The sequence below is a fragment of the Rhincodon typus genome, chromosome 1, assembly GCF_021869965.1.
Source record: "Rhincodon typus isolate 14 chromosome 1, sRhiTyp1.1, whole genome shotgun sequence".
In the NCBI taxonomy this organism is placed as follows: domain Eukaryota; kingdom Metazoa; phylum Chordata; class Chondrichthyes; order Orectolobiformes; family Rhincodontidae; genus Rhincodon; species Rhincodon typus.
The window spans coordinates 76627869-76640711 of record NC_063332.1 but is presented as its reverse complement, the minus strand read 5'-3'; the positions used below and the strand labels follow the sequence as shown (position 1 = coordinate 76640711).

The following is a 12843-nucleotide window of genomic DNA, read 5'->3' as shown; positions in this document are numbered from 1 at the left end:
CTCATCTTGTTAAGTTACTGGAACATCTGTGAAGCTTAGACTCTAACATAAACTATTTTAAATACTGAAACTTTGCTAGGCACTTTGCCAAAGAAATTCCTTAAGGCAGCCTCACAAACATACGATCAAAGTCAAAGATCAGTTCTGGGAACAAAACAAGCTTGTTTAACTAATAATCAGAGGGGAGTTTTAAATAAAAAATTCAAACTCAACTCCATTCCATTTAACTTTGGGTTTAGCTGAGACAGGGAAGCAATAGCTAACGTGCCCTCAGGAACGGAGTTCATTATTTCAACATTTTAGCCTGGTTTGCAGATTCAACCTTGGTCAGTTGTGTTTCCAGAAATCCAGCAACTGCAGGGCAGTGGGGACAGCTTCAAAAATAAGGGATGTGCATTTGTAACATTGCATGAAAGACGAGGTTTTTCCCCTCTATCCCCAAGTTGATTTCTTACTTGGATAAAAGCACTATCCCCTCCTTCTCTCTACTCTTCCAGAAGTTAAGAATCAGAACTTTTCCCTCAGATATCAACGATCAGATACTTCCATTCCACCAGCAACATCTGTTGTTACAACGTGTTCTACAGCATTCCGTGCCAATTGCAAGCCAAACCTGATCAGGCTGACTTTCCAGTGTGGATCCTTGTAAATTAAAGTACACGCATGCTATGAAACCAAAACTCCGCACGGGAACAGGCCCTTCAGCCCACCAAGTCGACGTTGACACATGGTGCCTTTCTAAACTAAAAACATTACGCCTTTTTGGTCCCTATCCCAAAGTGTATGGAGAAATACAAATTTCTAGGTTTATCACCTGGGTCAAAAGACTCCAAAAAGATTTTTCCCAAGTTTTCACATTAGCTTAGTCAAACATGCCAAGTAAAAACTTTTCAGAAATTTAAAAATGACCTTTCTTTAAAAATTAGTTTTACACTTACAATTTGAATATTAGCTAATCTTATGAACATCAGGTACACCAGTATGTTAAATGATCAGATCATTTTCACAATCAAGATAATTTATAATTAGGATTAACTATACAATTGCAGACCGTAAATCTTAAGATATTCAACTACTGATATGCAGTAGGACGACAACATTATTTTGCATGATCATTGTTGCTCCAAAGTAAAAGAAAATCAGAAAAGAGTCATTAACATACACTGACGTTTTAATGCACCACAAGGATCAGAATGAAAATTTAAAACCACATTGTTTAAACTACAGCATATATTTCAGAACCAAACACTGCACCCAAAATGTGGTTTTTAAACTGCTTTGTATGGTGATACACAAAAGAATGGTATCATTAGTTTAAAGGGTACCTGGATAGAGACTTCCTGCTGACTGATTTTGAGATAACCATATATCCTTTGCTTCAAAAGTCTAAAACAGAAAAATTGTATAAAACCCAAGAGCTTTTCTCCACATTTTATCATGCTATAATAGAACTGGAATTACTTGAAGGTGACTCATGAGATCAGTCCTAATTAGTAGGTAACGTTCTTCCCTTAGAGTGCAGCATAAAATTCAATATTGACCAGGTATGTTGAAGATTATATTAAAGACTTTTCAAAACTTACTCTTTTACTGAGACAAATTACTGGCCACATGCTGCAGCCCAAAGTACAGCAACAGCACAAGCAGCCACAGAGCAGCCATCGCACATTGACAGGAAGATTCTTCTTTAAACAGCTGTTAACCCGGCTAATGCTGGCCTTGAATTCCTCTGGTGCAACCTGTTAAAGTGAAACAGTTGAAAACATAATGGACTGATTCAAAAGTTTTCCATGTACCACAAATGGTAGCAATTACTGCATTATACATGCTAGTTGTTAACCCATAGGCACCTGGCAAGATCAAGGAAATTACATCTTCCTGAGTTAGACAATTTTGTAAGTTTTCAGTTCATATTGGTTAATACTGAATGACCTACACTAATATAATCACTCAAATAAAAGAATACTTTTATTACTGTAAAATGAATTCTAAGCACCAGCCCAAAATAAAACAGCAAAATTAAAAGATTTTTGTCTCATTCCAGAAAGATTTTCTATTGTCAGCAGTCACAGAATCAGTTTATTCTGACCAACCATTAATTTTGTTATAAAATCCTGCATTTACATACCAACTCAGTGTGGAAAAGAAATAAGCCAAGGCACTACTTCATGGAATCGTAATCGGACAAAAATAAATAAATGGAGAAAACATTCAGGAGGTATGTGGGGGATGCTGCTGAGGCAAAGGGCAAAAGCCATGTCAAAGAGTTGGTCTTTTAATGTTTTAAAAAGGAAGAGGGAAGAGAATACATGAGAGTAGACATTTGAAAGTAGAACTCCAGAATATGTGGCATTGATTAGCACCAGCTGGCACAGCCACCAACGTAGAGGAAGGTGCATAAAATGGCAGAGAAAGGCATGCAAAATTCTTAGAATTGTTTGCCAACAGCAGCAACTTGTAATGTTATTAACAGAGTAAACATTTCAAGGGCGTTACCCAAGAACATTTGACACCAAGCTATGTAAGGAGATATTATGATAGATGATCAAAAGCTCAGTTAAACAAATAACTTTTAAAGAAACATCTTAATGGAAAAGGAGGTAGAGAATGAAGAGGTTTAAAAGGGGGAGCGCTGAAGTCTGTGACTCAACCAGCTGAAGGCAGTGCCACCACAGTGGAACAGTCAAGAGGCCACGAGTGTGGGAGCGGAGAGGACATTGGGGGCGGGGGCGGGATGAAGCTGAAGGAGATGAGGAGAACAAAAACAAAGTTGCTGGAAAACCTCAGCAGGTCTGGCAGCATCTGTGAAGGAGAAAACAGAGTTAACATTTCGGGTCAGGTGACCCTTCCTCAGAACAGAGGAGGAGAAGTAAGGTTATTGTGTGCATGGAAAAAAAATGGGAATTTTAAAAACAGAAGCATCATTTAACAAAAAGTTTAATGAAGGCAAATAGTCACAGTATTAACAGGTGAATAATTTTGACGTGAGTTAAGACAAGGACAATACAGTCTTGAAAGCCTTCATGCTTATAGACAGTAGAGCAGGCAAAGAGTAAGATTGGGGCCGGTCAAGGACAGTAGTGGGAAGTTGTGCGTGGAGTCCGAAGAGATAGGAGGTGCTAAATGAATATTTTTCGTCAGTATTCACGCAGGAAAAAGACAATGTAGTCGAGGAGAATACTGAGATACAGTCTATTAGACTAGACGGGATTGAGGTTCATAAGGAGGAGGTGTTAGCAATTCTGGAAGGTGTGAAAATAGATAAGTCCCCTGGGCCGGATGGGATTTATCCTAGGATTCTCTGGGAAGCGAGAGAGGAGATTGCAGAACCTTTGGCTTTGATCTTTATGTCGTCATTGTCTTCAGGAATAGTGCCAGAAGACTGGAGACTAGCAAATGTTGTCCCCTTGTTCAAGAAGGGGAGTAGAGACAACCCTGGTAATTATAGACCGGTGAGCCTTACTTCGGTTGTGGGTAAAGTGTTGGAAAGGATTATAAGAGATAGGATTTATAATCATCTAGAAAGGAATAATTTGATTAGGGATAGTCAACACGGTTTTGTGAAGGGTAGGTCGTGCCTCACAAACCTTATTGAGTTCTTCGAGAAGGTGACCAAACAGGTGGATGAGGGTAAAGCGGTTGATGTGGTGTATTTGGATTTCAGTAAAGCGTTTGATAAGGTTCCCCATGGTAGGCTATTGCAGAAAATACGGAGGGCATGGGATTGAGGGTGATTTAGCGGTTTGGATCAGAAATTGGCTAGCTGTAAGAAGACAGAGGGTGGTGGTTGATGGGAACTGTTCATCCTGGAGTTCAGTTACTAGTGGTGTACCTCAAGGATCTGTTTTGGGGCCACTGCTGTTTGTCATTTTTATAAATGACCTGGATGAGGGCGTAGAACGATGGGTTAGTAAATTTGCGGATGACACCAAAGTTGGTGGAGTTGTGGTTAGTGCGGAAGGACGTTGCAGGTTACAGAGGGACATAGATAAGCTGCAGAGCTGGGCTGAGAGGTGGCAAATGGAGTTTAATGCCGAAAAGTGTGAGGTGATTCACTTTGGAAGGAGTAACAGGAATACAGAGTACTGGGCTCATGGTAAGATTCTTGGTAGTGTGGATGAGCAGAAAGATCTCGGTGTCCATGTGCATAGATCACTGAAAGTTGCCACCCAGGTTGATAGCGTTGTTAAGAAGGCGTACAGCATGTTATGTTTTATTGGTAGAGGGATTGAGTTTCGGAGCCATGAGGTCACGTTGCAGCTGTACAAAACTCTGGTGCGGCCGCACTTGGAGTATTGCGTACAGTTCTGGTCACCGCATTATAGGAAGGATGTGGAAGCATTGGAAAGGGTGCAGAGGAGATTTACCAGGATGTTGCCTGGTATGGAGGGAAGGTCTTAGGAGGAAAGGCTGAGGGTCTTGAGGCTGTTTTCATTAGAGAGAAGAAGGTTAAGAGGTGACTTGATAGAGACATACAAGATGATCAAAGGATTAGATAGGGTGGACAGTGGGGGCCTTTTTCCTCGGATGGTGATGGCTAGCATGAGGGGACATAGCTTTAAATTGAGGAGTGATAGATATAGGACAGATGTCAGACGTAGGTTCTTTACTCAGAGTAGTAGGGCATGGAATGCCCTGCCTGCAAAAATAGTAGACTCGCCAACTTTAAGGGCATTTAAATGGTCATTGGATAAACATATGGATGATAATGGCATAGTGTGGGTTACATGGGCTTCAGATTGGTTTCACAGGTCGGCGCAACATCAAGGGCTGAAGGGCCTGTACTGCGCTGTAATGTTCTATGTTCTATGTTCTAAGATAGGAATCAGGACTTCAGAATCATACAAGGAAAGGCATGGACAGAATTGGGCAATGCCAAGGGTGTGGAAATAGGTAGACTGTTTTTTGAAAGTTCATTCATGGTTGTGAGCGTCACTACCTAGGCTAACATTTACTGCCCATCCCTCGTTGCCCTTGAGAAGGTGGTGGCGAGCTGCCTTTTTCAACCACTGCAATCCATTGGCATTGGTCGACCCACAACGTGGTTAGGAAGTGAGTCCCAAGATTTTGAACCAGCAATACTGAAGAAATGATAACATATTTCCAAATCAGGGAGGTAAGATACTTGAAGATGAACTTGCAGATGGTAATTTTTCATATATCTGCTGCCCTTGTTCTCACAGATGGTAGTGGTCATGCGTTTGGAAAGTGCTGTATAAGAGGCCTTGGTGAATTTCTGTGCATCTTGCAGATTGAAAACACTGCTGCTACTGTGCATCAGTGGTGCAGGGAACTTGTGGATACGGTGTCAACAAACCAGGCTGCTTTGATCGGAGCTATCAAGCTTCCTGAGTATTGTTGGAGTTGCACTCATTCAGGTAACTGGAGAGTATTGCATCAGATTCCTGGCTTGTATCTTGTTCATAGTGGACAGGATTCAAGGACTCCGAGGGGAGTTATTCATTCAGCATTCCTGGCCTCCGACCTCGTCCTCACTGCCACAGTAAGCCTATTGTTTGGCTAGTTTGGGGGACAGCTCTCTCAACTTGGCAAAGGACCACAGATGTTAATAAAAAGCTATTTGCAGGGTTGACAGTATTGTTTCTAGTACCAAGCAGTCTGTCCAGTTTCATTCTTTTTTGATAGCTTCATATAAATGAATAACTTCCTAGGCTATTTCAAAGGGCAGTTGAGAGTCAGATACATTGCTGTAGGCCTGAAGTCACATGTAGACAAGACTAGGTAAGGGCAGCAGTTTTTTTTTCCCCCCCCAAAAGGACACTAGAGAACCAGATGGGTTTTATGGTCATCATTAGACTTTTAATTGCAGATATTTATTGAATTTAAACCCCATGATCCATCGTGGTGAGTTTTGCACCTTGGCCCCCAGATCTGAGTATCTAGATGATTAATCCAGCAACAATGCCACCACATCATTGCCTCCCTTCAGTCTCAGTGATGTACAGTCAGAAGCTCATCTTGGGAGCGTTTGAAGTTAAAATATGACACAATCTCATTCAGCACCAGACATGTGACAGGAGAGGGACACTAGATGGCTAAATAGTGTGTGAAGCAGGGATGGAAGATAATGATATTTTCTCTCAATATTCATACAGGAAACTGCAGATGATTGTTATGGCCATTATAGAAAGCATTAACTTTCATAAAGGAATTAAATTAATGCAGTCCTACAGTCAGAGGGCAGCATAAAACATGCTGCAGCAGAATGGTGTGGTCAACTTTGTCAGATGTTTCACACAGATTACAAAGGTCACGGAATAGTCACAGCCACTTAGAATGCTATTTCCGACTTTGACAGAAGATGCTTCAGTACTGAGGTTGAAGTAGACATGATTGGAGGGATTTAATCATGGAATTGGGCACAAATTCTGAGCCAAGACAAAATATCCGCATTTCCCATTGTAATTGCTCCCATCTCAGCCTCCATTTTTAAAAATGAATTCCTGGGGTATGGACACCACTGGCTCGGCCTGTATTTATTGCTCGTCTCTAATTGCCATTGAGAAAGTGGTGATTATCCACCTTGTTGAACTGCTGCAGTCCTTGGGGGTGTAGGGATAATTACAGAGCTGTTAGGAAGGGAGTTCCAGGATTTTGACTCAGTGACAGTGAAGGAATGGTAATATAGTTCCAAGTCAGGCTGGTGTGCAGCTTGGAGGGGAACTCCAAGTGGCGTTTCCAGATATCTGCTGCCTTCGCCCTATAGATGACAGATTTCTTGATATGGGAGATGCTGTCAAAATTATCATTGTGCATTTCATAGATGGTATACACTGTTGATAGTGGTCACAGGAGTGAATGTGAAAGGTGGTGTACAGGTATCAAACAAGTTAGTGTTTTGTCCTGAGTAGTGTAAAGGTTGAGCCTTGCTGGAACTGCAACTATTGAGGCAATTCAGGAGTGTAACTTCCACTTGTGCTGGTAGATGATGGACAAGCTCTAGCAATATAATAGGTGAGTTACTCACCCCGGAATTCCAAGCTGTGACCTGTCCTGTGTAGCCATAGCATTTAATTTTGGGTTGGTGTGGTTCAGTTTCAAGCTGGATGGAAACCACCATCCACCACCTCCCCATCCACCCCAATGTCAGCAATTGAAATACAACTGAACGTTATGGGAAGACTGCTGAAACATCTCTTTGGGAGATGGTCATTGTCTAACACTTATGTAACATAAATGTCACTTTATAGATATCAGCCCAGAACTGGGTTTCTCCAGATCTTGCTACAGGTCAAGAAGAATTGCTTCAATATCTGAGGACTCACGAATGATGCTAAAAATTCTATCATCAGCAGCAAACATCCCCACCTCTGACCTTGATGGAGGAAGGTCATTACTGCAGTGGCTGAAGAGGGTTGGACCTTAAACACTACCTTGAGGAATTCCTGCAATGGATGTCCTGGGACTGAAAAGATTGACCTCCACAACCATCTTCTTTAGTATGCAACATAACTCCAACCTGTGGAGATGTTTTCCGATGATTCCCATCAACTTCAGTTTTGATCGGGATCCTCAATGTCACACTCAGTCAAATGGTGCTTTGATTTCAAGAGGTGTCAAGTCATAGAGGTCAGCCTTTTGCTCATGTCTGGACTCAGACTGCAATGAAGTCAGAAGCTAGTTGCCCTAACAGAACTCAAACCAAGCATCAGTGAATAGGTTATTGCTGAGCAAGGGCCACTGGATAATATTTCAATTACTTTTGTCCGTAATGGAGTGTGGGCTAATGAGGGAATAAATGACCATGTTGGATTTGGTTTGCTTTTCATGACTAGGACTTACCTGGAAAATTTTCCACATTGCCAGGTGAATTCCAGTATTGTAACTAATTGGAACAGTGTCCCAATTCAGTCCAGCAGCACTAGAACATGTTAACCCTGGAGGTTAAGAAGCTTACAGTACCATTGGTAGAATGTCAAATCCCATGGCCTTACCTACAGCCATTTTCGGTACGACATTCAGTGAACTGAAATCGACCGACGGCAGGCATCAGTGATGCTGGGAACCTCAGGAAGAAATTTACTTTTGTATGTATTTGGTGGCACGGTGGCTCAGTGCATAGCATTGCTGCCTCACAGCGCCAGGGATCCGGGTTCAATTCTATCCTCGGGCGACTGTCTGTGTGGAGTTTGCGTGTTCACCCTGTATCTGCGTGAGTTTCCTCCATGTGCTCAGGTTTCCTCCAACTGTCCAAAGATTAGCAGCTTAGGTGGATTGGCCATAGTAAATTGGCAATAGTGTCCAGGGATGTGCAGGCTAGTTGTGTTAGCCATGGGAAAAGTAGGGTTACAGGGATTTTTGGGAGGGTGGGTACTAGGTGGCATGGTCTTCAAAAGGGTTGGTGTGGATTCGAAGAGCTGAAAGGCCTGTTTCCACACTGTAAGGATTCTATGATTATATATGTAAACATTCCACAATCTATTTTCATATTTATATTTTCTCCACTTACCATTTTTTGGTCATCCTTTATTAGTATGTGAAATGCTCCCAATCCTCGGGCTTAATACTCTTCTTGCAATATTATAAGTCTCTTCTTTTAAACTAATGCTATCCTTAACTGCTTTAGTTAGCTAGGAGATGGATCACTTCTGGATTTTTTTTTTTTTAAATTTCTCAATAGAATGCTGCTTAATCGAGATCTGTGATATAGTCCTTGAAATATTCATCATTGGTCATCTATCAACATTCCTTTCAAATATCCAATATCTCAGCTCCAATTTACCATTCTTAACTACTTACCTCGTTTTATTTAAATTCAATACTCCAGTTTCGTACTTACATATTTTACAATGAAGCAAGTGAAATTCTATTTTACTGTTCATTTCTTACTACTATTATTGATACTTGCTGTTCAGCTGATTACTGCTTTATAAACAACGCGACTCTTACATTTCTGTTTCATTGCACAAACAAGACCTAACAGCCTCTTTCCTAGTTGTTTCAACACCATATTATTCCAGGAAACACCCTCAAACGCTCCAAGAACTTGTCCTCCAAACTACTTTTGCCGATTTGATTTTCATTAGATCATAAGAGCTAGGACCAGGCTATTGGAAAGGGTGCAGAAAACATTGACAAGGATGTTACCAGGACTGTAGGGCTTGAGTTATAAGGATAGGCTGGAAAAGTTTGTACTTTTTCCACTGGACGATTGGAGGTTGAGAGATGACCTTAAAAAAGGTTTACAAAATCATAAGGGGCACAGTTAAAGTGAATAGCAAAGGTCTTTTTCCTAGGGTTGGGGAGTTCAAAACTAGAGGCATAATTTTAAGGTGAGAGGAGAAAGATTTAAAGGGACCTGAAGGGCACCTTTTTCACAGAGTGGTGCATATATCAACTGAACTGCCAGAGGAAATGGTGGGTGCAGGTGCAGTTACATTTAAAAGACATTTGGACAGGTACATGAATAGGAAAGGTTTAAGAGGGATATGGGCCAGATGCAGTCAAATAGAACCAGTTTAGTTTGGGAAACCTGGTTGGCACGGATGGGTTGGACCGAAGGGTCTCCTTCTGTGTTGTATGTGTCTATGAGTATGTAATTCAGCCACATGAGCTTGCTCGGCTGAACTCATTTCTGCCGCTTCTCAAAACTCTCTAACTTGTTACAAATTTATAAAGTTGTGTATAATACTCATGAATTGAAAAACAGTGCATGGTCCCTTTAAGAGGCTGTGTTTTGTCTGTGCTAGGAAGTTTGTAAGCAGGCACACACAGAGCACCCGAACGGAAACATTTTGTATCGAAAAGCCAAGCAGCATTTTTACCAAGACAACAGTTTTCAAATTTAGCCAATCAATTTAAACCAAGTCTACTAAATTTAAATCTGATGGTGTTGACAACATTGAACCAATCCTACGCAAGAAAAATTGTTATGTCATCACAAGCATACACATGAGGGCATTTGGAAAACCATGGAGATCCAACTGCCAAAAGACAACACCTTTTAGCTCTCAGAGAAAGCACCATCTAATTAAAAGGTACCACGGCATTTCTAGCTAAAAGTGCTCACCTAAACAATTACAGAGAAAAATAACCCTAACAGCAGAGTCAACAGAAGAAAGACATTTGTGACATGAGTTTGACAGGAACATGGCTGTAGAAGGCACAGTGTTCCAGAAGACAGTCTGTGCGAACTAGAGAGAGACCAAGTTTTAATTTATCGCTGCTTTATTAATTGGGTTTACGTAAGTGGGACTTGTGTTTATTTGAACAGCATTGCAGTAGAATTTAGGTCAGTAAGGGAGTAGTTAGTAGTCTGGGGGGAATTGTTCAGTTTGTTAGTAATTCTGTTAAATTGTTCAAAGTTAGGGTTAAATAAATAAATTGTTTCTTGTTATTTATAAAGTGGATCTGGGATTTTCTTTCTTTTAACCACTCTTAAGATTAAGAGGGAAAAGGCGAGCTTCTCTGGGTCTTTCGGGGGTAATTATTAGAAGGTAATCTCTACTCCAGTCATTACAGATTGGGGCTTGTGTTTTGCTTTAATTATCAGAGGGGTTTGGCCATTTCCCTACCCCCCCACCCCCCCACCATCCACCTGCCGTAACAAATTGGGGGCTTATCCGGGATCTGGACGGTCCATGTATGGGATTTGAATTGGTCTAAACTGATTTGGGCAGATTTAAGCAGACTTGGGGATTAGTTTCCTAGGTCTTTAAATAAAACTGGTGAGAAAAGTCTGTTTAATTTGAGTTACATGTCATTGGTTAAATTAAAAGCAAGGGAATGGCGCTTAACAGTGCTAGAGAGGTTCTGGGGTTTGAAGATGCTTCCTAAACTTGCCAAGAAAGTTTAAAAATAGAGGAAGGATATACTTTCAGAATTAGCAAACAGGTTAGAATTGGGTTTAACTAGAGATAATAAGAAAGCTGAAATTGTCATGGAGTTGGTCAAACATGTAGGTATATCAGAGAAACAGGCAAGTGCAGTGGACTTAGAGAAAATTAAATTTAAAATTCGACAATTGGCGTTAGAAGAGAAAGGGAAAGAACAGCCATGTTCGAAGATAAAGAAAGGGAAAGAATGTTCGAGTTGGAAAAGATTAAGTTGGAACTTGAAGCAAAAAGACTTCAAATGACAGAAGTAAAAGTACAAGATAGGAGGATGAGCAAACTCATCGTAGCCATCACCCTGGTAGGGATACATACAAATATGTCCAAACATTACCAAGATTCAATGAAAAAGATATAGAAGCCTTTTTCATTTCCTTTTAGAAATTGGCTAAATAGTTGAACTGGCCAGAGGATATGTGGGTAAGGTTAATTCAGACAAGGTTGGTAGGCAGGGCCAGTGAGGTGCTTTCGGTGCTGTCAGATGAGGTGTCAGGAGATTATGAAGAGGTTAAACAAGCTATTTTGAGTGCCAATGAATTGGTACCAGAGGCATATAGACAACGATTCAGAAACAAAAGAAGGAACCAGGTTAAGGTTATGTACAGTTTGAAAAAAATTAAACACAGCAACTTCGATAGGTGGACAATAGCATTAAAGATAGAAAAGACATGAGGATCTTAGACAGGTTATTCTGCTGGAGGAATTTAAAAACTCACTTCCAGAGATGACAAAAGCTCACACTGAGGAACAGAAAGCTACCAAAGTAAGAGGAGCAGCAGAGATGGCAGGTGAATATGTATTAGTGCATAGATCAAAATGTAGCCTCCGACAGCAATTTCCTTCTGTGAGGGATTGAAATTGGGGAAAAAGGAAGATCCTCCAATGAAAAACAAAACAGCAGATCATACTGGGAACAGTTTACCACAGGTGGAAAAAGAAACCCAAGAGGGTGAAAGGCCTCAGGTGATTTCACTGTAATAAGATGGGACACACAAAGTCACAGTGCTTGTGGTTGAAGAAAGACACTGGGAAAAAGGATGTGGTAAAAGATGCTAAACCAGTGGGATTAGTTGAAGGAAATCCCAAAAGGAGGAGCTGCAGTAAAGTGCACAGCCTAGTAACGAGCTTGATGGTGAGATTGCGCTCAATCTCTACAAAATCTTCACTCCTGTGGGTAAGGTTTACTCTGGAAGAATGGGGAAGAAGGTAAAGAGGTTACAATATTGAGAGATATAGGGAGCTGGTCAGTCTCTAATAGTGAGAGATGAAACAATTTGCATTCCTTCTGAAATGTTACCCAAGAGAAAGTGGTAATCTGTGGAATAGATGACAGAGATTTAGCATCCCCCTTTGTAAGATCAGGTTGGAAAGTCCAATCAAAACTGGGGAAGTGAAAGTGGGAGTAATTGAAAGAGTATCAATTCCAGGAAGACAGTTTGTTCTTGGAAACGACCCAGCAGGATCAAAAATGAGAATGACCCCCCTTGTCGTGGAGAAGCCGAAGGAAAACCAGGGAACTAAGGAGTTAAAAGAAAAATACCCTGGAATTTTTCCAGACTATGTGGTAATAAGATCCCACAGTCATAAGTTAAAGCAAGAGGGGAAAACCAAACAAAGATGAAGGAGCTGAGGTCCAGTTAGCTGACACCATGTTTGATGAAATGGTAAAGGAAAAACCTGAACAGGTAGAGGATCAGGAAGAGGTGTTTAGTTCGAAAAGATTATTGAAGTTACAGCAAAAACATGAGACAATAAAACATCTATATCAAAACTGTATCAGAGATAATAGGAACTGCAGATGCTGGAGAATCTGAGATAACAAGGCGTAGAGCTGGATGAACACAGCAGACCAAGCAGCATCATAGGAGCAGGGAGGCTGACGTTTCGGGCCTAGACCCTTCTTCAGAAATGGGAGAGGGGAAGGGGGTTCTGAAATAAATAGGGAGAGAGGGGGAGGCAGATAGAAGATGGATAGAGATGATAGGTGGAG

The 12843-nt window shown here is 41.0% G+C and overlaps 1 protein-coding gene across 1 annotated transcript in view; it reads right to left on the bottom strand.

Annotated features, from left to right (window-relative positions):
* The window catches only part of LOC109917637 (cysteine-rich hydrophobic domain-containing protein 2), an 87745-nt gene that overhangs the window by 31784 nt on the left and 43118 nt on the right, over positions 1-12843 (bottom strand). Inside the window, exon 3 of the mRNA XM_048601818.1 lies at positions 1584-1739. Coding sequence (XP_048457775.1) covers positions 1584-1739 — 156 coding nt within the window. The remainder of the gene's footprint in view (positions 1-1583; positions 1740-12843) is intronic.